Source organism: Sabethes cyaneus, chromosome 1 (assembly GCF_943734655.1).
Source record: "Sabethes cyaneus chromosome 1, idSabCyanKW18_F2, whole genome shotgun sequence".
NCBI lineage: Eukaryota > Metazoa > Arthropoda > Insecta > Diptera > Culicidae > Sabethes > Sabethes cyaneus.
The window spans coordinates 122,165,133-122,192,688 of NC_071353.1; the positions used below are offsets into that span (position 1 = coordinate 122,165,133).

General features: G+C 40.8%; 1 protein-coding gene across 7 annotated transcripts in view; it reads right to left on the reverse strand.

Annotated features, from left to right (window-relative positions):
* Positions 1 to 27,556, reverse strand: part of LOC128743425 (active breakpoint cluster region-related protein) — a 395,975-nt gene that overhangs the window by 30,439 nt on the left and 337,980 nt on the right. For 3 of the 7 annotated variants that reach the window (XM_053840009.1, XM_053840018.1, XM_053840002.1), the window contains exon 3: positions 1,762 to 2,633. In XM_053840009.1, coding sequence (XP_053695984.1) covers positions 1,762 to 2,633 — 872 coding nt within the window. Of the gene's footprint in view, positions 1 to 1,761; positions 2,634 to 21,624; positions 22,294 to 23,557; positions 23,795 to 23,944; positions 23,990 to 27,556 lie in introns of those variants that run through there. The other 4 variants (XM_053840052.1, XM_053840044.1, XM_053840026.1 and 1 more) reach the window with 4 other exon arrangements.

The window sequence follows — 27,556 nt, forward strand, 5'->3', positions numbered from 1 at the left end:
TAGGGGAAAACGGTCGCATTTTTTGAATTATATACGATTAATTTATCTATGGACAATTTATCGCAGATAATGTCGTTGGCGTTTAGAAGTTTCTATCCATTAAAACGTGTCAATTCCATTGTTCTTGAATGTGAAGTTTGGCCCGTCTCTCCTCCTGCACCGGGGAACCAACAACAGCAGACGAGGGATCTGATACAGAACATCCCTGTAGGCAGTGAAATATTCTGCGGCTAGCGGGCATTGCAATGTCGCGCGTCGAGAGAATCGCAAAAAAAACCCTGTGTTTTGTATTTACTGCTGGCGGAAGTGGCATACTCCCTGTGTGCTGCTGTTGCCCGATAAGGGGTTCTCGGTGCAGTTCAGTTTCCCTTCCCTTAACGATTCGATATGGCGCAGTCAGAATGTCCCATAGAAATAGGGGAGGATGAACAAATCGAGGGCGGCACCGACGTTTGGCACCAGCCAGACTGGTAGGGTAATTTAACTGTGTAGAGTTACAACAGCGTCACTGGAGAATGTCGCTGAAACAATACTATGTGGAATATTCTAAAATTAGACTTTCGAGTAATTTGATCAAATAACGGATTGCAAAAGTGATATTGCTCCTTTTACAGCATATTTTCGTTGACAAGTTAAGTATTTATCTTTATGTACTTTAACAGCTTTGAGCTGTTTGTTAAGTTTCTTTCAGTAGAGTGTTGGTCCCTTATTATGGTGTTGAAATTAACGCTCTACTACCTCAACATGATTTAACGATTGTTATGACCTGCTGGTCGTCATGGCAAAATACACGAAAGAAACGCAACTGCCAGTTTGTCGATTCGTATTTTGTGAACGAGCAACGTGATGAACGATGAAAAGGAGCCCAAAAGGATTTTTTTCATCAATTCGATTTCCCCTTTAAACTGGCATAGGTAACGTGTTGTGAATGATAGAACATAACGAAATTCAAGCCGAATGCACCTGGTTGAGTAAATAGGTGTTTTTTACGATGTATTATGAATTATAGTCTCGATTTGTTTTGTGATTGAAATCTCAATAATTGAAACGTTTGAGTAGCAAACTGGAATTCACGCCATCACGCGTTATAGTTATGCGGAAGCTCGCTCACAAAGCTGAATGCATTTTATGTTAAACGCATTTAAAGCTGACCTACGTATAAATTATGTACAGTATGACTAGGTAGGTTTTTATTTCACAGAGGTAACCACAAGGAACTATATTTAACCATACTTATATCGATACGTGAATTGATTTTTATACCCAGATTTTTATGATTTCATTAAGTCATTAAGTACGACAGCAATAACTCTGTTGTTAAATCGACCCTAGCATGAACTACGTTACATTAATGTTTCAATTCGCTTCCGGTTCTGTATTAAGTCCGGAGTCCGCCAAACTGTATTAACTGGAAATGAAACCTCACGCAAATGAATAATGATCCACTTCTGCCGAAAATAGTTAACGAATCGTTATTGTGTTTGTCGGCAGAGCTCATTTTACTCGGGTTCAATCTAATGTCATAATTAAATTACTTAATTCTCACAGGCTGATGGAATTTGGGTTTCCCGATGACAAACCCATTGCATCTATAAGTTTATGAACGTTCGACTGCTACAAACGTTTCAATTAATGATTCATTATCGAGCTCAATAGAATAAAGTAACAATACATATTCTACTTTCCACCCACATTGATTACGGAACATCCCCAACTAGTAGTGGCTAAGAATTGCTAGCTACAGGGAGGCAGGGTACTTACCGTGGGGGAACCTTTTTCTTCAGTTCCTGACCGCCGGGCGAGATCAGCTGCGACGTTCGTTCGGCAATCGAAGAACCCATCAGGATGGGCGCCGATGGTTTCGGAAACTGCTTACTGCTGTCCAGGAATGTACTGTGTTCACTCGGAACGACGCCACTATTGTTCTTATACTGTAGCAGCGGGTTGTGGGAATGCATATTAATGTTATTGTTGTTGTTGTTAAGATTTTCACAGCTTCCACGGTTGGTATTGATTAATACGTTTTCATAGTTGTTGGGCTTGCCAGAGGCAGCGACCGTTGTTGATTGAAGGATTGTTGTTGGATTGTTATTGCTATTGTCGCTGGTAGTTTTTGTTGGTACAGCTGGAACGAGTGCAGCAGCTACTGAGGTGGAGTTTCGTTTCGAGTCATCTTGTTTGCTGCTCTCGGAAGGTTCTTTAACTTCGATTACGGTCACAAAATGGCTGGGTGATGAGAGCAAGGCGTCACTGTGACTCGATCGTCTGGGGCGCATATGCTCGCCTTCGAATGCACCTTCCTGCTGCTCGTTCGTGTTGGCACTAGATGGCAGTCCAGTCTTGTTGATTGAGGATATCATCGTCGATGAAGGCGAGGAACAGGATGACATCGACGACGATTTGGTGGGAGATGAGATGTCACTGCTGACGCAGCGGCGCTGGTGCAGGTTCGATGTAAGCTCATTGATGCACTGGTTCAGTGCACTATCTTTGTGGTGATTGTCCCGGCGCAGAGCAACCGGACCGGTCGGGGCGCCCGATTCCTTCTCACTGGGACCATCCTCGTCGACTGCAGCGGCGCCATTGGCGCTTTTGTCGACGGTGGCATTGCTGGCAGCTTTGATGATTTGGTTCTGTAAAAGAAAAGAAATTTGGCAACGAGTTAGAAGGTGCTAAATTAGATTAACGAATATGATAAATGTCTTGGTTTATTCATATTTTATACATTATTATTCATATAGAACTATGACTTACTGTTATATATCTTCACAGAACTTTTGCTCACTCTCGCTCTATTTGTTCCATTCCATTGCATAAATTAGTTTTACTAACATCTTTAGAAAATTCAAATTTTGACAATAGAATTTTAATGGCAATAAAAAAGTAATCAGATCGTGTATCGTTTCTGCTTGAGAAGTTGAGGAATCACGGAGAAAAAAACTTCAAAAATTTCAACTAAATTTTCGAAAGTGACAAAAAACTAATTACTCTTCATCAATTCCCTTTTTTTTTCCTACTTCAAACGTTCAAACTTAGATTATTATTTTTTCAATTCGGTGAAATGTAGAATCCGTCGTGATTTGCGAAGCACGATAATCCAACAGAGACTTTAGTCTGGGGGAATCAATAGGTCGTATGAATAAAACAGTTTACTTTGCTTTTCCCGTTTAAATCGTATGGAAGCATTTGCTCTAACTCTTTTATTCATACGGCCTAATATTACCAATTTGTCGTTAATCTAGTTCAGATCAAGTAGACGGCCCGATTCGATTATGGTGGGAGTCTCCCGGGATAATGTCATGGTATCTGTCGCAGAGCAAGTCGGATGAATTTCTATCGTACTCGTTCGAAGCGCAGGTTCCACGTTAACTGCTAAGGACACCATACAATGCAACAATTTTCAAGCAGCACTGAACTCGGCCCTGGGGTACTCGTCGTCAATTCCGTTTTGACCGTGTTGACACACGCAAGTCGGATGTTCGGCTGGTGACGCGGGCTGGTTGAGCCATTTAGATCGTAGGGCCCCTCTACTCCTGCTGCCGGAGGAGTTCTTGGAGAGAATGGATTTTACTGCAAAGTCATCGGGCATCTTTGTGACGTGGCCGGCCCACCGTTGTCTTCCAATTTTCACCAGGTGTACGATGGGAATCTCTCCAAGTAGTGCCTGCAACTCGTGGTTCATATGTCTACGCCACTCTCTGCTATCCGTTTGTACTCCGCCAAAAACAGTCTGCAATACCTTTCGTTCAAATACGGTAAGTGCACGTATGTGTATGTCTTCTGTAAGCAAAATTATTGTCTCAAGTCCGTAGATTAGGTCTGATTAGCATTTTCTACACCGTCAGCTTTATACGGCGGTGTATGCTTCTTCATCGAAGCGTCTTGCGGAAAGAAAAGTAGGTTCGACTTCATCCTTAAATGCGTCGTTGAATCTCCTTACTAGTATTATTGTCAGCGGTGACCAGAGATCCCAAATCTACGTGGGACGTGAACGTTATTGTCTCCACGGGGCCTCTTCCTACCATATATTTGGTTTTCGACGCATTGATTTGTAACCCAATCCTCCTAGCCTCCGTTTTTAGTCTAGCGTAGATTGCCTCTGCCGTCCCAAGATTTCTAGTAATGATGTCGAGGTCGTCTGCGAAGGCTAAAAGAAGGTTATGCTTGCTGAAGATCATTCCTCTCGTTTCGATACCCGATCGCCGGATCACACTTTCAATAGCGATATTGAATAACATGCGGGACAGTCCATCCCCTTGTCGCAACCCTCTGCGCGATTCGATAGAACTCGAGAGTACCCCCGAAACACGCACGTAATCACGGGGTAAATCACTTGCTGCTTAAATATTCAATATGTGATAAATATATTTACTATTTTAAATATGTCCACCTCGTCATATCAACTCTTGCCACATACTGTTATGATGGGACTTGACAGCTCAAGCTCGTATTGAAAAAGGTGGAAACTCGTAAAATATTCATCAATACCGGTAAATAAATTTAGCACCCGGGTAAAAGTACGTAAATATGCCTAAATATATTTAATATGTTTAATAAATTTGAAGTGATTCGCCCTGTGCACGTCAGCCGCGTCAGTTTGTCCGGAAACCCGTTCTCGTGCGTTATCTGCCATAGCTGTTGGCGCTCGACTGTATCGTAAATTGTTGTGAAATCCATGAAAATACGGTCTGTTGATACATTGCACTCCTGATATTTTTGGAGGATTTGTCGGAGAGTAACAATTTGATCCGTAGTAGCACATGCCCTACGAATTCTCTTGCTATTGGGGATAGACGACGTAACAAAATCTGGGAGACCACCTTGTAGGCGGCATTGATTAGCATAATAAATCATTACACGGGAGCTCCTAACCACACTTTTTTGACAGCACTTGGTGGTTTGTTTACATGGTGTTAAATTTTGAATTGAGTTTTCTATCTTTGTCCGGCAGATAATGATAGAAATTTATAGTTTTTATTTAAGAGAAAGTGCCTTACATGCATTTTACAGAAACTGATGCAGTAATCCTTCACGAAATTTCTAATCGAAACTGCTGGATGTGACAAAAAACATGTAAACAAACCACCAACTGGTGTCATTTGACGGCAAAATGACGCATCGCAAAATGATCTATGGCACGGTAATTACAGCAATCAATTTTTGTAGATAGGACGAACCACACCTTCCATCCACTCCTATGGTAGTTTCTCCTACTCCCAAGTCCTTTAAATCAGTGGTGGCCACGGTATAAGCATAATGCGGGCTAAATCAAATATCCTCAATAGATCTGCGGCCCGAAATGACTTCTGACAGTAATAAATTCAAACTATAGTTCCCGTCCACCATCCATCAACCCAGTCCGCGGGCCGCAAGGACCATAATTGCTTTAAATTGTCCAGTAATGCCGTTGCTAGCGGTTCATGAGCATTTTTGAAAAGTTCTGCCCGGAATAGGGCTTTTCCAGCTGCTCTATTATTCTTCAGCAGCTGACCGATTGCTCACCAAATCTTTGCGAGATCGGGAGCCGGCACGCTGTTATCACTTGTAAGGACTTCTAGGTTAACTTCCATTGAGTCTCCTTCTGTTACCTATTCTTATTCTGTTAGGATTTGGGAAATAGGGATCATTTAAGTTTCATCCAATTTTTAAAATGAATCAAAGCTGACGCATTGCTCTCGAAATTATCGGCTCGCGATGTAGGTCAAATGTTGGTTTGGTAATGTATCGAGTAAAGCTTGCAGACGGCAACAGTCGTCCAGTTTTTTAACAACCAGAAACAGTTTCAGATCATCAGCGTACAAAAGTCTGCAACCAACATCCAACACCTGAGTGACGTGTGTGAAGAACAGTGGAAACATCAATGGTCCCATATTGCTTCCTTGCGGGACACCAGAGGTGTTGGAGAATAGCGAAATGCCGAAACCAAATTTCACACAAAGTATCCTGCCTCGCAAGTACGAGCTTGGCTGGTAAACGGCTAAATATTGCGTACCGTCGGTAACTTGTGCACCTGTAGGCAGAAAATAGACCCTACAGTGGTTCACAGCCTCTTATTCAGCAACTCCCATCCCTACCTCCTCGTGGTAACACCCGAAATACGGGTAATCTTGGTGAGGATCGGGTAACGGTAACGAGCCCCGGTGGAAGCTAAGGTGGTATGCCGACAGGGAAGGAGGGCTCTTTCGAGCCCTCTTTCGCTGACCCTCTGGCGAAACAAAGGATTTGTGTAGTAGGCTTCGTAAGCCGCCACCACGAACAAACTAAAGCACGTAACGAAGAACAATGAAATTCTGACTGGAACAATCGAAATAGACCCACGCGACGAAAAAGGGCTATGGATTGAAAACATGGAACTGCCGATCTCACCGTTCTCAATGCCGCCTATAAAGTGATCTCCCATATCATTTTCCACCGACTATCACCAATTGCGAACAGACGGTCTACAACGGATCAAATATTTACACTGCGGCAGACCCCCCAAAGGGCCGTGAATTCAGAGTTGCCACGCACCATTTGTTCGTTGACTTCAAAGCCGCATATGATACGATCGACCGGAAAGAGCTATGGAAAATCATGGACGATAACAGCTATGTGCTAACAGTGCTATGTTCGGATTTCGGGTGAATTTTCAAGTTCATTCGAATGACCCAGAATGCTCGGTCAAGGTGATGGTCTCTCATGCCTCTTGTTCAACATAGGGCTACAAGCAGAAAAGATTGGATTAAAGGTAAATACGTCTAAAAACAAAGTACATGCTATCCAGCGGAACCGAGACCGACCGACGCTGCTTGGGCAGCAGTATATTGTCGACGGCGATGCATTTGAGGTAGTCGACGAATTTGTTTATCTAGGCTCTCTGGTAACAGCGGACAATGATACCAGCCGCGAGATTCGGAGGCGTATTATCAGCTGAAACCGTTCCTACTATACACTTTATAAGCAATTGCGGTCGAGCAGACTCAGTCCCCGTACAAAGTGCACCTTGTACAAGACGCTTATTAGACCGGTTGTCCTTTACGGGCACGAAACATGGACATATCTCGAGGAGGACTTGCGAGTGCTCGGAGTTTTCGAACGGCAAGCCACCTACCTAAGTAAGTACGTCAGTACGAGCTCAGCCATTGCACGAATTTTTAAGATACACCGAGACGAGAAAGTTAAGGAATAGAATTGCACGGTCAATTCGGTCAAAAGCTGTCTTTAAACGCGTGTAAACTACGTCAACTTATTCTTTATTTCATAAATACAGGTCGTGCTAAATTAATAAATTCGTACAAAAATACATTTTTTGTTAGCTACTATCAATCCCCATCATCATTTTGTTAGCTACTATCAAATTCTCCATATAAAATTAGGAAGCCGTCAATGTTGAAGGTCAATAAATTATGAGACGCTATCGCCAGGGATGCTTTTGTAGACTGAATGAGTGAGTGTGGCTTTCTGCTGAGTCAGTAGGTATTAAAACATTAAATTTTGCTTTTGATGTGTTTATTTTAACGCGTGCACTATTACTATTGACAAACTCTATATGGCGCGTGCGTTAAAAAATGACTCCATATGCATCATAACAATAAATTGTAGAATAGACTAAACAAAATAAAATTAGTCGTCGTTGAGCGAAATTTTGCATGATTGATATAAATATAAGAATTAGACAAAAATGGTTAGTTTTTCGAGTGATAAAGTGTTGCCCGAAGATGTGGAACGCGAGAAGTTTTGTATTATTGCTGGATGTAAATTTGGATTTCCTTTTTTCTAAATTTCGTTACCTAAATCAGCATTGTATGCGACTCGCCAAACATTGACGCATATATGCACGTCTATTTTCGATGAAATGGAAGCGAATGGACGTGTATAGAAATGACATTGACATTTACGCAAATGAGCATATTTAATAGCTTGCAAATGTAGATTTTTCAAATGGCTGACATGAATATGTTCGGAAGTCTGCTTCCCATAGACGTGTGTCCCATACACTTATAATCGCGTTGCATTCAGTGGTTATGATAATGTTTTGAGATAGTTTCTCAAAGTACACTTTCAAAGTTTGCTTCTAATGTCACTAGAATTTAAACATAAGACTTTATAGTTCGAAACCTAATATAGTTTTAAATCTCTGGATTGCAACAAAGGAGGGTATTTGCCTCAAAAATTGATCTGACTTGAAAATCAAATCTTACGATGCATATTTCAATCTGCATGTTTTGCAATCGGACATGGTGGCCTCAATAAGTGAAACTTATTTTCTTGTCGGGAAAAATTTAAAATTTTTGATCATTACAACTGCATTGTGCATGTACTCAAAATGATTGCTGGAATTTAAAATTCAGCAAGAGGTAATCCTCTGTTTAACGTACTGATGCGTATATTTAGTAATTCATGGAGTGTTTATGGTTTAGTGTATGTAGTATACTAGCTTAAAATGCAACTTAAATTATAAAGTTATAATTTTGGTTGTATATTCATCGTTTTAATTTGAAAATTGTTTAATTTAAAAGTGCTGTGCTGGAGGAAATACTTTAAACTATAGGTACATTTCGTAACTCCTAAACTAAGAATTGTGAACGCAAACCGAGCTAGAATCTAGAAGCAAAATGATCTGCCGCGACAAAACAAAACACCAAATGGAAAATACTTCGATCTGATCACTAACCTCGATTTTCTTTGAAAGTGGATCGCTAATTAGACACTGAACTGATTCCATGGAAACGCGAGAACCTCCATCGGGCCCAGCCAAACACACTGCAAGTTCCTATACTGCAAGTGAACGAAGATGGTGTCGCTCATGCGGACCGACATAATGACCGAATGTAAAATATAAATACTCATTTTAAATATAACGCTCGGCGGGGCAGCGTCAACTCGAAGCAGAAAAATAAACAAAAGCATTCAAAGCCGGCGATATGGTTGCGGGAGGCTTGAGCTCAGAAGCAACTCAGATTTTATGATTAACGCGAAATGTGGTCGTTCCATCAGGGTAAGACTACATAGGAAAATGCCCAGCACATTAAATTTTTAATCATGATGTAATCCAAATAAACCCTACCCTCTGCCTACCCCAGAAAGAAAACTAAGTGAAGTAATAATTCTAAAACATTGATAACGCTCATGCACGTAAGTGTACTAAAAACGGATTTGTTAAGTGAATCATCTTACCAGAAGAACCCCAGCTTAGTAGACGTACTTGGAAATAATTTTTTTTTCGTTCGATTCAAATGAAGAAAAACATGTGCTGCTCGGTTTTGGCGTAAACAGCACGAGCGAGTGTGGCCAGAAACAATGAAAAATATAAAATTCATACCCAGTGTCGGTAATCCCCCACGTTAATTTAGTTAGCGAAATTCCTCATCCTCGTGTTTGTTTCGCATATGAGCAGAGCATAAATGAAGGATTGCCACAGTACAAATCTGAACACGACGGATTGATTTGTAACCTCGTTCGGGATAGTAGCTACGGACAGATGTTTACAAGCTATAATTCTGCTGTGTCGCTCCAATTTATCAACCGGATTCTTTTGGGTTCCAAATGTCTGCCGGTTGCAGGCATGCGTCAAAGCACAACCGCTGAATGTGAATGTTATGCTACCATACCTTGTAGCAACTTGGCAATAACTCGGTACCAGGCAGTGTCACTGCCATTAGATGCGGTACATTAAAGTCTATTTATTGTGCATTATAACTGTTTGGTAGTTTGGCTTGTCTCGTATGTCTGTAATCACAACACAAGAACATGGGATTGAAGAAAATTCGTTGGTAATTAAATTCTAAGTTCATATTTTTTTGGTACTTGGTACTGGGTCTGCATACTCGTCCTTTGGTTATCATTGTTACGGTTACTGAATGCACGAAAGTGCAACTAGAAAACTATTATGTGTCAAATTACACGTAATGCAGAGTTAATTGCTTCCATGCATGTTACATATAAAGATTGGTCGGCTTTATGAAATATACCCAATAAGTTCTGGAGCAATCGACGAATTAAAAATCAAGTTTTCAAAAGTGATAAAAAATATAGCAAAGAAATATAACATTGACTCATTTTTAGTTATTTTGAACACAAAATCGTAATTTTCATCAATCCGACATTGTACGGGAAAAAATCCAAGTGAAAACCCTTCAAATCTTGTCCCTGTCTATTCATTCGACTGTATCAAAAGATTTGCACAGATTTAAGTTATTTTTTCGGAATTCAAAGGGGCATTTGTATTTTGGAAACGAATTGGCAGCTTTTCGTGCCATTAAGAAACAGTTCGGTCAAACGATGACGATCGATGGACATACCTGAAAATGCTTCATGTACATACTGGTGCAGCCAAGCTAGGAGGTGCGAACCTGAGGGCCTGTTCCCGATAGATGAGGGGGATTCAAACAGCGTCTGTCTCACAGCGAGCGACTGAATATGAAATACTGTATCCCGCGAGCTATACCTAAGATGGCAGACCCATCAGCGGGATAGTTGAGTATCGCGACCCTGCCCTGGTAAGGTAGTATATACCAAAACTCTCATTTACCACGAACAACACGAATGAAAATACAGAACGGATCAATCGGTATAGACGACGGCAAAGAACAAGGAAATGATTAACGGACAACAATTGGGAACTAAGTACCTTGAACCGGCACAAGAGGGCTTGCCTGCTCGAGAGCTACATCGACTCGGAGTGGAGATTGCTGCTATTCCGGAAGTTCGGTGGCCAACTTCCGGAGAAAGGGAGCTCCGGGCAGTAGACTAAATCTACTACAGTGGCGGTAGGAGGGCAGAACATGGAGTCAATTTCGTAGTGTTGGGTTTTCAGATTCGGGTTCGGACTTAGCGGAAAATAAAAATTCGGGTTCGAGTCGGATCCGGGTTTGATAGAAAAAAATATTTCGGGTTCGGGTCGGGTTCGGATTTGGAATATATGTCTATTATTTCGCGAGGCCCGTGGATGGTCGTATATGTGTGTTGATAATTAGGGCAAATTTTTCAACAACAGCCTGATTAACGTATACGCACCGACAGACGATAAATCCGATCCGTTCGACGACAGGTTCGAGAGGGCTTATGGAGGGTGCCCAAATCATGATGTGGAAATCCTCATCGAAGATGTTAATGCGCAGATCGGAAAGGCGGAATTCTTCCGTCCTTCATTGGAAGGCACAGTTTTTATCTGTTGACCAAGGCTAAGGCTCATAAATTTTGCCGTGGCCAGAGGACTGGGCAACTGTAACACCTACTTTCCACGTCTGAAAATTTTGAAAGACACGGAGACATCTAAATGGAAACTTAAGCTTTTAGATCGATCATGATCACGTCTCTCGAGGTGATCTACAAGGAAGCTCGCGCTGAAGGAGCTACAGACCTCTGCAAACTTTTTTGGTAATGTATACTCGAACGCCCCTCCAGTCCATTCTTCGGACGAACATAGTGATAGTAATAGTGCATTACGATATGCATCTGCCGCAATTGAACGTTTTGGTTGAAAAAGTGAATGTTGACTCCTCGAAAGGTCCAGGTCCAGACAGATTGCCACCTTCGTTCATTAAGCAATTCGCCACGTCCCTCGCCTCGCATGTTTCAATTATTTTCAACCTGTCGCTAGTTAGTGGAGTATTTCCAACAGTGTGGACAGTCGCCTCCATCACTCCAATACATAAAGCTGATAACATCCATAATATTGAAAACTACCGTGGGATTCCCATCTTAAGCTGTCTTCCCAAAGTTCTCGAAAAAGTGGTATATGATGTGGTATATTGTGCGGTTCGGCCAATATATTATTGGCATGAGCATCAACATGGCTTTGTAAAGAAACGCTCCACGACGACTATTTTGATGGTATTTGTGAACTCGTTTATCTCCAGCATCGAAGAAAGACTACAAGTCGATGCGATTTATATTGACTTCAGCAAGGCCTTCGACATGGTCCCACACGCACTCGTAGTTGACAAAACGAGATGCTTAGGATTACTCAACTGGGTAACTCAGTGGATGCTGCCCTATTTAACCGATCGCTCAGCCTTTGGCAGCATTAGCGGTGTTAGTTCGACCAGTTTTGTAATACCATCGGGTGTTCCTCAGGGAAGCCATCTTGGGCCCTTAATTTTTATTCTCTTCGTTACCGATTTAGACTACGTTCGTCTACGCTTATGTTCGGGACGATTTAAAGGTTTTTCGTGAAATCAAAATCTCGGAGCGCGCCCTACAGGAAGACATTCGTTCACTTTTACACTGGTGTACATTGAACGGCATGCAAATCAATGCTTCAAAATGCTGGGTCATATCATTTAGCCGTTTCCGCGAGCCGCTGCATCACGAGGCTGCATAGGACACAGTGTCTTGTTTCGTGGCATTTACATTGACCCGAAAGTCAGATTCACGGTGCATGTATCCACGATTATTGCTAAGGCATACGCAACGCTCGGTTTTTTAAAAAGAAACACTAACGACTTTCAAGACATCTATGCGCTGAAATCGCTATACTGTACACTCGTTCGGAGCTTGCTTGAGTATGGGGTCGTTGTTTGGGCACCCTATTACGCGGTGCATGCGAATAGAACTGAGTCCATCCAAAAGAACTTTATAAGATATGCGTTACGTGTCCTATCGTGGAACGATACAACGAATGTTTCTCCATATGTAGAACGTTGCAGGCTTATTGACATCGATACGTTAGCAGCCAGAAGAAAACTACTTTAGCGAATGTTCATTTTCGGACTAATCAACGGGAATATTGATTGCAGCCCACTTTTTAGTCGGATATGCATACATGTCCCTCATAGGCAACTGCGTAACCATACACTGCTATGGCATCGTTCCCATCGTACTAACTAGGCCACAATTAACCATGGACTATGTACTGCCGTGCTTTTGATGAAACGTTAAGTGTGTTCGACTTCAATATCAGTAAATGTACCTATAAACATAGAATTAGGCCTTAAGTTAGCGAATAATCTGTGCAACTATATGTTGAAGAAATAAATAAACAGTAAATAAATGTCTTGATTGGTGGTCGACACTTGTCGGATGTCATCGATGATCACTATCTCGTCGTATGTAAGATTCGCGAAAGGCTGTCGAACGCAGCGAAGGCTCGCACTGAGAGGACGCTGCGTTTCAACATTCAACGGTTAACGGCATACATCAGAAAGCTTGATCAGCTTGATCAACGAATAGCAGACTAGTAGGAAGAAAGGGAAGAAGATATAAGTGGGTTATGGAGGAACCTCCATGGTGCCATTGAAGCAACTGCAGAAATGTGATGTGATAGGCATGAGGGGTGGAAGACAGCGTAACAGCTGATGCCGAATGCCAAAGAGTGCAAGATGAGAAGAACCAGGCTAGGAGTCGCATGCTCAATGTGGCTACACGTCAGAACGAAGGAGAAAGGTGTAGAGAGACTAGAGCTGCGAAAAAACCCACCGTTTTAAAAAACGCGAGTACGAGGAGCCTGTACTTGACGGCGCAGAGAAGCGATTCGCCAGCAACGACACATGGAATTCCTACAAAACGTTAAGGTGCAGGAATTTTACCATTCCAGTTTACTGACAAAACGGCGATAGTAGCCAGGTGGAAGGCAAAAAAGCACTTTCAGACACTGTTGAACGGAGAGTTAAATATTGGGATCAACAGAAACAGGATAAGAATTGTGAACAAGAATTTCGTAATGGTCGCTCCACGACGGAGCAGATGTTTACCTTGCGTCAGTTACTAGATAAGTTCCGGGAGTACAACTTGCAGACTCATCTGTTTGTGGACTTTAGGGCAGCTTAAGATTCAGTCTAACGAAATGAGCTGTGCCAGATAATGCGAGAACATAGTTTTCCGACGAAACTAGTTACGCTGATTTGTGCGACGCTGCGATGCTTCTTGGTTTTGCCCCAATATCAACGGAATCAATCGTAGAACAGTGGAAAAGACCTTTAGGCCTTTTAAATGAGAAACAGCGATATCGGGAATTATCATTAACACCGCCTTCTAGATTGCCTCGAGGTACGATCCTGGTCTACCAAGTCAGTCGTCGTTTGTTCGGATCTCGGCTGGGAGAGGGTGTTAGAGTCAATAGGATCTCGCATCACTAGCCCCGCAATTGTCCTGTACCTACTCTAACAGCTGGCTGCGAAGTCTGTTGTATAAAAACAAAAGGTCAAGTTTCGATAACGGAATGTAGCACCTGAGTTTGCTTTCTATTAAATGAAGTATGTCATTGTTGGCAGAGAACGTGGGAGCCCAAATAGTACTGACGGCAGGGTGGAGCTGTACTGTAACAGTAGTCCCGTAAATTCGCCCAAGACTGGCGAACTACAGATCACTAATCCGGTGGTCCTTCACGGACACGAATCATGGACGCTAACGGAAGTTAATCGACGAGTGCTTGGAGTGCAATATTCGGCGATCTATGCTTGGTGGCGAACTGGAAAATGAAGTGTGCCGCAGACGCATGAACCACGAGCTGTATCAAGTATACAAATATGCTGATATGGTCAAGGTAGTACAATATGGCAGGTTCGCAATGTTCGAATCTCGGCTAGGCGGTGCTTGCTAGTTAGTGTCAATAGGATCGTTGCACTGGCCCCGTAATTTTCCTGTACTCTAACAGCCGGCTGCGAAGTCTGTCGATAAAGAAGGGTAATGTCTAAAGACGGTATAAACCCATGGCTTTGCTTTACATGGCAGGTTGCGATGGGCTGGGCACGTGGCGGGGACAAGACAGCGGAAAGATGTCGAAAATGTGATGAAAAGATGACGGAATAGTGATAAAAAAATAGTGAAAATATGATGAAAAATTGACGAAAACACAACAAAAATATGATGGAAATATCGTAAAAATGCGATGAAAAAATAACGAAAAGACGCCAAAACTGCGACAACAACGGCTTAAAGACGTTTAAAAAGCATCAAACGGCGACTATAGATAAGTAAAAGACAACATTTTTGTTGTCTTGACAACAAACAGGACGAGATATGATGAAAAGATAATAAAAAATGAAGAAAAAGCGGTAAAATGACACCAACAAGACGCCAAAACAGCAACAGAAAAACAACGAGAAGCGAAAATAAGCGACAAAAATACGGAAAACTGATATCAAAAACCGATAAAAAAGACGATGGAAAGATAGCAAGAAGACCATGAAAAGACAACAAGACTAAAGAGGGATGGATGACAAAGCGACGAAGAATACGAAGAAAAGGCGACAAATAGATGACAACACGATGGCGAAAAGGCAACGATAATGAGAATGTGAATAAACAACTATAAGATGACAAAAGGACGAAAAGACGGCGATATACGGGAAAAAGACGACGAACAGGCGGTGAATAGACAGCGAAAAGACGTCGGTAATATGACGAAGAATTGAAAATTTTCACTTATCATGAAAAGACGACGAGGAAACGATGAAAGACAACTCAAATAAAATGAAAAAAACACCGAGAAACGCCAAAAACCGATAAAAATACATAAAAAATTAAACAAAATGGTGAAAAGACAAAGTGATGCAGAAAAAGCATTGTAGACACTAACAACATTGAAAAACAGCGACAAGAAATGTCTAAAATGACTATTAATGACGACTATTATTAATTTTTATACAGTAGTTAAAAATTCATCTCGATTTTAATAGCAGGCTAAATAAAATGAGGTGCATCATTTCCACTTCTACAAACGCGTAAGGCACATGCGCCTGGAACGCTTCTAGCATGTAGATAGTAAAGTAAACATAGATAAGTGGATGCACCTTTTCAGAGAACTGACATAGAAAAAAACTATAATCACATTTCAGCAACACTGTCGAATCAAACCATTCGACGTCAAGTGACTTTAGCATGGGTTAATTCTTAGGCCTCTCATTTACCCTTCCTTCATGCTAAATTCTATATTTACCCACTGAAGCCTCTTGACAGTTCAAAAGTCCCTTCTATAGTTAAGTGTAATAGTCAGAGGAACGAATGAGTCCTCGACAGGGACTGCTATAATACAGGATAGTACTGGCAGCGAGGAATAAGTGGGTAAAGTAGTTCAAGCGTTGAAGGAAGACTAAACCCCAATACACACAAGTACGCATAAAATTTAATAAGCCTATCGCTCACTAAATAGCGATTATAGCAAATAGAAATGCACTGCAGGTCATACAGCAAACATCCGGTCGATATCACAATAGCTCAACTATACTGGTCGCAGTGATGAGTCGACACATGAAAAAAAAGCAACACTGTAAAGTTCTGAAGAGTCGCATAGGATATAATGACATGTTCTTTTGGATACAAAGGATTCAACTTCGCTCATCTATGTTTACTTTATCCACTATATTCTAGCATATTGAGTAGAAATCCATACTAACTTAGTTATATTGCCGGTATTCACTTCAAAACACATAAATCTCTAACTTCCTTTTGGTCCGTTGTCGAAGTACAGCAATCCGCCGAATAGGCCCTTGGGTGGTGGTGTTTGCTCACCGCAATTTCTCAGGTTTCTTAAAAAAAAGTTGGTTTTTGGTAGGCGATAAGCCTTTGATAAGCTCGAAAAATATGCCAAAAATCAGATTTATTATTGTTGAGCAACTAAGAAATTACGGTAGGCGCACGCACAGCACCACCCATTGAGTTATTCGAGAGATTTCTTTATAAGTGTTATGTTTTGTACCATAAAGGAGCGTTCAGCCTGCTGGAAATAGAATGCACATGAAATGACTTGAATGAACGACTTGAAATAGTCCCGGCAACTATATTATTTATAGCAACAATAACTTGCAAATACATTCAAATATTCAATGTTATTTAACCAATTGGTATGAAAAACTTGTTTCGAATAAATAAAGCTTCAATAAAATTCATGATCATTGTTTGGGCTACCGCTTAATAGGCTAAAAATACCTTCCTGACCCTATAACTCTTTCTTCTGTGATTAAAACACAGACGGTAAAACTACGGATTTTTCTTCGGCATGCACAGACCCCGCACTCGATGGACCTGTGCCCTGTCGTGGACGATTCTTCACATTGGGCTGGTGTTCGAGGGGATTGGAAAACGGCAACCCTGGATCGACGGTACTGGAGGAATATTAGCGTTTTTGTTTTTTAACCTGGGTTTATTCCAACCGACCACCGAATAAACCAACATTTTCGCGAGCATAAACAAACGTTTTCGGGTTGTCAGTGTATTGCTTATTGCGAGGTTCAAACTGTGAAAAAACTCAGTGCGAACCCGTTGCCTAAAAAGTGCAACCCAGAGCGAAACTAAGTTCAACCTGAGTGAAAAAACAAACGTTTTGACGTTTTGAGGTTGGACCTAAGCAAAAACAAAAACGGTAGGGTATTATCGTTATCGTCGGGCCACTGTTATGGTCGGGCCATCACGATTTTACAGTTTTAGTAACTCACGATATCTATGATACAACCATTGTAAAACTTCTTACTGTAATAGCTAACTTTTCACAATATTGTGGGTTTCAATCGTGTATTCAAAACACCCGTACTGAATTCAGTGACTAAATCTTACAAAAAAAGTTTTCCAGGCGCAATGAACTTTTCTTTAAGAAATGATTCATGAAATGCAATTAACGAGATAAATTTTGAAAATGTATGAAGTGTGTTGTGCTGCACACGAAGACTATAGAAAAATCCTCTTCAGTAAGGTGTTTGGGAAGGCTAAGGTGAAATACTAGAAAAGCGTTATTTGTAAAGGTTGGCCACTTGAGTAGTCATGGTTGGGCCACCATAATTTTAAGCGCAGCAGCACAACAATCGCTAGAGAATGTCAGTCACGTAATATGTGATGAAATAAAGCAAAATTAATACGATAAAAACTTAGATTTTTGTTGTTTTTTCATTCTAGTTGTACAGTTCGGAAAAGGCGATTGCAGCAATACTGATTTTACAAGATCGTTTACAAGAAATACATTACAAGAAATTTCGCAAAAAAGCAATTAAAAATAGGGTATTTGTACCTATATGAGCTGTTGTTCATGGAATTCATTCTTTTCATGTCTAGTGATGTCCGATTTTCTCAGTTAATCGATTAACGAGTAATCGAATATTTTTTCATCAATTGTTATTCGACACGATTAATCGTCTGTGATTAATCGGGTAATCGACCAAACTTCGATTACTCGTTGTGTATACTGCCGCTATTCGCATAACAGTCCCATTTATATAGGAAACTCCATAGAAATGCAAGTAGCGGCAGTATAGGTGATGGATAAAGCGTAGTAAAAATCGAACACCGTTGCATTGTAACTCTATTCCTGTTGATAGATCTGGGATTGTCGACGGCAGATGGTTTCCAGTAGTTTTAGATAAAAATTCATTGAAATCCTGGTTTTTATTTGTAAAATTATTTTTAATGAAAATAACTTTTTATCTGTATGTTGGATAACTCATCCAACAAAGCTGGTGCGTCCAACTCGGGGGTGTATTATTTGGAACTCTAAATCAACAAAATCCGTTGTGGGAGAACTTCACTGACCTACTTACGGCTTGTATTACGTGCGCTATTGCTTCATTGGATACCAACAGCTTATAAGTATCGTTGAAGCTTGAAAATGGTATCTTCGCTTTAGTTATTACTAACCTGTCGTGTAAAAACAAGTTGTATCTGTAAACTGAGAAGCAGTTTCTTCTTCTCCTTTGTTGGGAACTCTTACCACTGCGTCCATTATTTTGAACTATTATGGTATGTCCCGTTTTATTATTTTACTATACGCTTCAAGCTTACCTATCACTTATTGAGGAAGTGACAGGCCGGTAGCTGGAGCGAGACATATGCCAATCAAGCATGACTAGGTTTATGAACCTAGTTACCCTGATCGGCGACGCAAACCAGATCTCCCCTTTTTGAGATACTGCAGTCTGCCTACTATTTGTGCTCCACGATTGCAGAGCAAGTGTTCCGAAGTTAAATATCATCTTGTACAAAACCGAGATTCCGAAGATGATATTTGCTCGAATAATGTCCTGTCGCAAGACCTCTTATTAAGACTCGGCAACTTTTGAGTAACCCAGGGGTGGATACTCGACGTTATATATTTTTAGATGGTTTGAGCGATTGTACAGCCATCCTACTGGCCTACTCTCCTTTTGTTTCAGCCCACCCTCCAGCACAACGAGTCGGCGTGTTGAAGATAGACGCGGATCAGGACTGAACCTCTGCTAGCGCATCGTTCAAGTCCTGCTCCTCCCCTGCTCTCCTCCGGCTTGATGCAGCAAGGGCAACTTGCTGTGGAGGCCGCCCTGGTGCCCCACAGGCTCCGTTGCGGCGAGAGAATTTATAGAACCCCCTGCACCATTCATCCCTCGGCACGGGCGCGTCACACCTTGGATTAGGGGTTTATCCATTCAAGTTTTTACATAATAGCCATGGATAACAGCTATTACAACCATCTCCTTTAGGGGCTTCAGACCCTCTGCTTTGGTTCCTGGGAGTCGAGAGAACCCTCCTGCAGGCGGAGAGTTTACATTTCAGCCTTCGCATGAGTGCCCCCTTCTCTGTCCGCTTACGACCCTAGTTTCCACCGGTTGTCCGATTTCCACTAAGTAACGTATCCCGGATGGTACCACGAGGAGGTAGAGATAGGAGTTGCTGAATAAAAGGCTGTGGAATCTCATGGTGGTTCTGGAGCGCATTATTCAACCATTTACCAACCAGTTCAACCATTTACCATAGAGAAGCAGTTTAGTACGCAGTAGTTGTCGAAATTTGACTAATGAATTTTCAAAAAAGGTTTGGCTCAAATCGAAATCAAAATCATTTCTTGCATTGTACTTTGTTTTCTGAAATTTTATTAAAATATTTCCACACTGCGCTCACTTTGGTTTTAAGTTTTCCTACTGAAGATTTATCGCTCATATTTACACAAGCTTTTCGTATTGATTGCGTTTACTTCAGAAGTGTAAAACGGTTGAAATTAATCCCGATCTAAATCCACTTTTGGACGAAAAAATGTGAATAGCGCGTCGAAAACACATCCACATGTACGCGTACCCATGTGACTACGAGAATGAAAAATAAGTTATTTCAAATAACAGCACAGAAACCTAAAAGCGGAAACCAGCGGGACCAACCAACAGAACTAACATTTTAAAAATGATTCACGATGACAAATGTAGAATGAGATATTTGAACCTTTTCGTTCTCATGCGAAATCCCATGCATGCGAATGCGATTAGTCTCTGTTTGCCTTGCCAAAGAAAGTTTTTGTTCGCACTTCACTTACATCGAATCTCTATACCGAATTGTCAAAACCGTCAAAACTTGCATGAAAACGGTGAAAACACAAACAAAAATATTTTTTTGTCGCACATAAAAGATATCATGGATATCATGGCATAGCAATCCGTCAAAAAAAGTAAAAGAGATCGTTTACTGCTAGCAAGGCTGGCTGGCAATGGCAACGAATATTTAATTTGCGAATTGCGACTACGAAGGTATGCTTTGAAGTCGCGACAAGTTTAATTTAGGCTTTTCGTTAAAATTACCATATGGGCTTCACGTCATTTTGAGTTCAGCAAGCATAAACCTCAAAAAGCTGTATTCGTGTCAGTAATCGATGCGAGTGTAATCGATTAGTTCGATTATGTAGTTAGGCGATATTCGATTAGAAATTATTCGACTATTGCATGCTGTAATCGATTACTCGATTAATCGAGCGATTACCAGACATCACTATTCATGTCTCTATATAGAATTTCAATACGTATGTCTTAAATTTTCTGCGGTGATCCAACCTGCACAACATGGCTCGACTATGACAACATTTTTTGTCTTCACGAAAATGCCTATAACTTTTTTATTTTTCAAGCAATCATTTCAAAACTTTCCGGGAATATACCTTATTCTTAGACCTTTACAACGATATATTTAGATTTCCAAAATTTCTTTTTGAAACGAAAGTTATGGGCGAATTCCAAAACGGGGCCCAAACACGACGACACTCCCCTATATAATTCGTTCGGCGCAGGATCGATAACGAAGCTTCGCTACTGAAGTAAGTAAATTAAGTAGTATTACTAACATTAAAACGAAACTAATATAATTCGAGTGTGAACTGCGAGCATGTATGTTTCAAATACAATCAATTTTCAAGCATCTGTAAAAATGATTACTTAATTACAAAGTAGTAATCTAACAGACATAACCAATACAATATCGAAAGCAATAGATGATCAATGAAAATTTTCAGCAGTATGCAAAATGCTTTAGAACATAGTAAAGGCACTTATTGGTGACTTTATATTCAGTAATTTTAATGATGGTAGTTCTATTACTGCTTATAACTTATTGAACTAGCCTTGTTCAAGAAATTTCTCGAATGCTGAAGTAAAACAAAATTCTTCAACATCTTACGAGATGAAATTAATTACAAATAACTGTTTTTTAACGATACTTTAGAGTCCTATTTGCGATTTCATGACATAGAGCGTAATTGGAAATTGTCATCTTCTGATGCTTAATGTCGATTGAAAGTTATACGACGCCGTTATCAGACAAGGTATCTGTAGTGACGAGTTGTGAGTCACGCTTCGGTATTGTTTTGTTTAGTTTAGATGAGGTTATAAAATAACTTCATGTACTCGAGTTTACATGTAAGAATATGCTTTTAATTGAAATTTAGAGTTATTACAACAAACGTTATCAGCTTTAGTTTTTGCTTACCCTTGAGGTCCAAATCTTTATCTTATCGGACACTGAGGTCTTAGACGACTTCATTTGTAACGGATTGGGTTGTAGCGAAAGGCCATCAACAAAGACCACGTCACACAGTTTGCTGTCAAAGTTTAACGTTGCAACACACGTTGCAATCGTTCCGCAATATTTCCAGCTGGTGTGAATGTGGAAGACGATAATTGAGTGTGCAAGGGAACCGCAAAGCAAATATCAAGTTGCACGTTAATCACACCTTGTTTCTTCTATATACACTTGTAAATTACACATACAACGGTGCACAATACAGCACTATGCGCTCAATTGAGTTTGATTACACTTTGCGCTTTTTATTTTGCTACGAAGAATCGTTCACTATTCTTTCTGATTTTTCTTCAATACATAACACTCCGTTGTACATACACAACATGAATTGAATCGACTCATTGAAACAACACTCTGCACAATACGCTCATCTGTTTCGTGATAAATGTATCCGGCAGTAGTTTGACTAACACCAATATTGGAATCCAACGCTGTCTGACGTTTCAAGATAACTAATCCATTTGCTAACACCTGGAGAACAATAACAGTAGCAGTGAGACCAATTTCGTTTGAGAATGCCACCTTAGCCAATGGGTTTCCTACGGAAAAAGATGACTCGTCGTCGTTCACTGCGCGAATCCGGAAGCCACAACATCGAATGGGGGAAAATTCGATCCACTCTACTTGCAACCATTTCTAACAAAATTTCACCACGACCTCGCGCGTATGTATGATCATGAAACGCTCACTCTGTGGCCCGTTTAAGTGAAGCGGGGAATCAACTAAATCAATGCTAACGAAGCTGGACCGAATGGTGGATAACGCGCATCGCCTCTAGATAGTCGGCTGATGTTGATAACGGTTTCCCACCTCGCGGCGCAGCGGACGGATAAAGCCGCTCGGGGCTGATAAAAAAAATTGCATCGGGCCTGCCAGCCGCCAGTCAGTAGCAGAGCAGAGATACAGTTTCCTATATTTATAGTCATCGCTGGGCGGATGACGCAATGGAGCTTGTTTTGCAGCGGGTAGGTAAATGAATTTGACTGTGTGACAGTTAAGTTCAGGGGTGCAGAATTGATGCTTCGAAATTATAATTATCGAATTTATCATAATATAGGTACATAATTTTCATTATCGTAACACAGCACAGGAAGTTCAATGGCTGAATGATTATCATGGAAATGAAAATTCATGGAAAACTTTAACTTATCATTGAGTTTTCACACAAATTTCACTTCTACAAGCATGTACGAGTCAGTAGGTCATTAAAAAACGGTATCCTCATCAGGCGTATCTCGCTTAGATGGAAAATTTGAAAAGCGGCGAAAAAACTCCCATTGGTCCGCAGTGCGAGGGCTAGGGGAGTGATAATTGAATCTATCATACTTCGGCGGTTATCGTTTTCACGAGTTTACATTTCCACAGCCCTTCACGCTTTGTGACCGTAGTAAATTGGAATACTATCAACTGAGTATGACGAAAACTAAGGTCAATACCGAATGTCGGCTGTTTCGATTGTCCTAATCACCAAGATGATAGGCACATCAAACGCCAACTTCAGCCAAGTTGTGGTTGATGATTGTTGTTTTCTCGACCGGGTTCGATGATAAATTTCCAATTGACAGCAACATAGCAGAGTTGGTAGTTGGAAACACGCAGTGAACCGACGAAAGTGGGTCCCCCATAATTCAATGAAAATGGTGTTCCAATTTCGAAATCAACCGTGTTGGTCTGATGGTTAAATCATCAAGCAGAGAGCTTAAAGTTTTTTCACCGCTTTCCTTGTGCACCGCGCTAGGCGCTGTGGTAGCAGCGCCAGGTGGGACGGTCGAATTTTCCTCCTTTATCTCGCAGCTTCGAATTTCAAACTTTCGATTGCAAGGCGCTTTCATAATCTCACTACTGCTTGCTTCGACAGCGACGTAATTTACGTCTAGCGTAACAAAAATTTAATGCCCATCGGCAGCATTAGACACTGAGCACTGGCATGAATATTTTAAGCACTTTTCTTCTTCATTCAGTTATGCTAAGAAGAAATTTTTCCGGAAATTTCCAAATATTTCTTCATTGGCTTAACGGAACACTAACAATCAGCAACAACTAGCTCGAAATGATAACACTCAAACTCCGTTCGTTCACTAACTAATGTGACCTGTTGATATCTTAGTCACATAATCGAAGACGTTCTTTCACAATGACAGGTGCTGTACGACACACCACACTCGGAAGTTGATAACACTCCCGCAGGTGCTTGTATTTGTCCCAATAAGGTCCCGGTCTACGATACCAGCGAATAGCGGCAGCAACTTTTCGGAAGACAGGTCCAAACGTTCAAAGTAGACTGAAATCAAATTCGATTGATCACTGTGTAATGCAGCCGGCTGTTGAATGTGTGATGGCAGGCAGCAGAGATGGGTTCAATGGAAGTATTTTCGCGCAGTAATATAGCGGAATGGTGTTGTGTGTATGATTGTGATGAGGTCGCAACTACATACGGGGGGATAGAGATATCGGACCATTTTTTTTCCTCCTATAAAGGTTCCATATTGTACTCGTAGCCGCCGCTGCTGGTTACGGTTACTCGTGTATTCGTGCGAACCGGGTGAGCTAAGTACAGTTCATGACGTATTATTGTATACACCGACTCACGGATCGCTGATTATTGAAGCGTCGTCAGTGGTGCCTTACCTCGAGATCAAACAAGTGTACTTCATTTGAAGAGTTGCCAGACCGTGTGGCAGTGTGGAATCTGTAGTGTGCTGCTATTCTCATAATTAGGGTAAAAATTAGCAACAGTAGCCACAATAGTAAGGAAAAGATAACGTTAATCCACTTAGCCATCTTCAGTCACATTCCATTTCGATTCTTCTTGGTTTGAAAAAGGTTGACTATCACCTTTATTCTGTATTTCGAACGAATCTTTATTTCGTTCGACTTGTTTCGAACGAGATGTTCTGCCCATTTGATTTTGCTGGCGGAAATTTCGTACTTTTGTTCGAAATACCTATCCGTTCGAAATATAGAATAGCGGTGTATACTTAGGACGAAAGAGTAATACTTATTTTAAAGCAGCAAGACCAAACCCTCTCCTCACTGCTATCCTTCTGAATGTATTTTGGTAGCGTATTTTGTTAGCGTAAAATAGACTTTTTTCGGATGGGGATAAAAAAACTAAGACAGCTTATTGAGTTTGATAAATTGTCCATCCCAAGTAACATTCACAGCCTTATAATGGTTTATGCGATCAAAATTGGTCATAAATACTATTATGGGACTGCAATAAAACGCAAATTGTTACTTGGGATGGATGGTAATTAGATTAGCTTACTTGCAAAAAAGTTCTACAGCTCTATTATTCGAACTCTAACCGTGATAGCGCAATGCAAATACTCAGTTCAGAAGTGGGCGCGTTCAAAGAATGGTACCCGCCGCGTCGAAAACGGACATCGTGCGGCACTTTGTGGACCGCGGATACGCCCGTTCCGGCATCTACAAGATCTTGGCACTACTGGACAACAATCAGAGCAGCAAAAGAAAGCCCGGCTCCGGTCGGCCGGCCCTGAGCGACAAGAAGCTCCCGAAGGATGCTCAAGAGGAAGGTCGAGAGAAAAGTGACTACATCGGTGCGTGCGCTTGGCTGGGAGCTCGGAGCAACCGGCCAAACAGTGAAAAAGTACCTGGCGAACATGGACATATATGCCAGGAAGCGGCAGTCCCGTCCACTGCTCTCGGAGCTGCAGGCAATGACCCAGCGGCAGCGGCTGAATAAGACGGTCAAGACGATTTTCCCGATGAATTGCGACGTGGCGGTGGTGATGGCTGCCCAGCTAGCTTCGAGGTACGATGCTGGTCCAACAAGCCAATCGTCGTATGTTCGAATCTCGGCTAGGCGGTGCTTGCTAGTTAGAGTCAGTAGGATTGTTGCACTGGCCCCGTAATTTTCCTGTTGCAATATTCTTGGGATATGGCGGTTCGGTTTGGAGTAAGAATACTAGATGTGGTCCTCGTAACGTGTCGTTCTCGACTATATTGTACTGAAATATTTCTTCCTATGCTATGTGTCGTACGTTTTACGCTATGCGCTGTGTCAGCGTATAATTGTCACCGTTCGACGCGGTACAGTCCGTTTACGCTTATACAGCATAACCGATCCGCGTCGCGCTGAACCATTTCAATCATGAGCGTCCACCACACGCCCTATTTACATTTTTTTAAAAATTGTTATCTATAGTTAAGAATTTTTAAACTAAACAAGGAAATATGAACTAGGATTTATATAATGCGTATTATTCCCATGTAATTTGAAAGAACTCATTATGAAACAATCGTCCACCACACGTCCTATTGTTTCAAATTATATGTATTATTATATTCATTCCTTATAACTTTTTATTCTATTTTTATGTATTATATCCTCTTTACCATTGATCTCTACCCTTATATTTGAGTCTATGTCCTCTACTACTCTGTATGGACCTATAAATTTATTGTCCAATTTTTTACCTATTTCATTTTTAATTAGGACTAAGTCATCTTTGTTATAACATTTTGGTACAATGTTTAAGTTATTTTTTATTGTTCTTTTCATCTTGCTAGAAAGAAGGTTTTCTCTTATTTCTTGATGGCATACTTGTAACTTTAACGTCAATTGCTTGCTATAGTTGTCTATGTCATAAATAGGCACTGGATTATCATTTGTTAAATTTGAAGGCATGTTACTATTTTTTCCGAATACTAAATAAAAAGGTGTGTATCCAGTGTTAGTGTGAACGGTATTGTTATATGCGAATGTGTAAAATGGTATCCAATGTACCCAAGAAAATAATTTTTCGTTACAATAGATGCGTAAAAAGTTTCCTAAACATTTGTGTGTGTTCTCCAAAGAACCTATAGTTTCATGATGGTAAGCTGTAGAATTTAGTTTTTGAATATTCAATAATTTGGCAATGGATGTAAACAAACTCGACATAAACTCTGTTCCTCTATCCGACGCAATTCGTTGTGGAACACCATATTTTAAAATAACATGCTCCACGAATGCTTTAGCTACTGTCTCTGTTGACTTGTTAGGTATCGGTGTTGCGGTTATAAATTTTGTTAACTCGCATTGCGTTGTTAGTATATATTCGTATCCATTGGTAGGTATCAAAGGACCAACCAAATCTACGTAGATTTTTTCAAATGCTGTGCTTGCTGTTGTCGTAATGATCATTGGAGTTTTTCCGCATCTTCCAACTTTTGATATCTGGCATTGCTTGCATTTTTTAATGAAATTCTCTACATCGCATTTCATGTTTTTCCAAAAATATCTTTTGCTTATAGTTGCAAGTGTGCGTCTAATACCCGCATGTCCCGCTGTCGGTAATATATGGTAGTCGTTTAGTATTAAAAGCTTTGACCTTTCGTCTGTTACTTCTTCTATTTGCTCTCCGATTTTTATTAAAATTGGTAATGTTTTTACTGATGATGGTCGACCATATATCTGTAGTTCTTCATATTTTTTAATGACGTCATATGTCTCCTTATTATTTTTGATGATTATATATTTTATATTATTAATTTTTGAATATTCCGCCACCTTCGACAACATTGCCCGTAGGTCAATTTGTGTCCTTTTGAGGGGAATTTCAATTACATCTGTGGAGATTTGCATGCTTTTTATGTTATCTTTCATTACCATTTTAACGTATTTGTCTTGTTTAGACGAAGGTTGATCAGTCCTATCGTCATTCGCTTTTTCGCCTTTAAGTTTCGAAGCTCTGGTAACGACTAGAACAGTTTTTCCATGAAGTGTTTTCAGGTCTTGAATCGAAATGCGTGACAACGCGTCCGCTATCACATTCTCGCTTCCTTTCCTGAAAGTTACTTCAAAATCATATTCTTCTAAAGCTAACCTGAA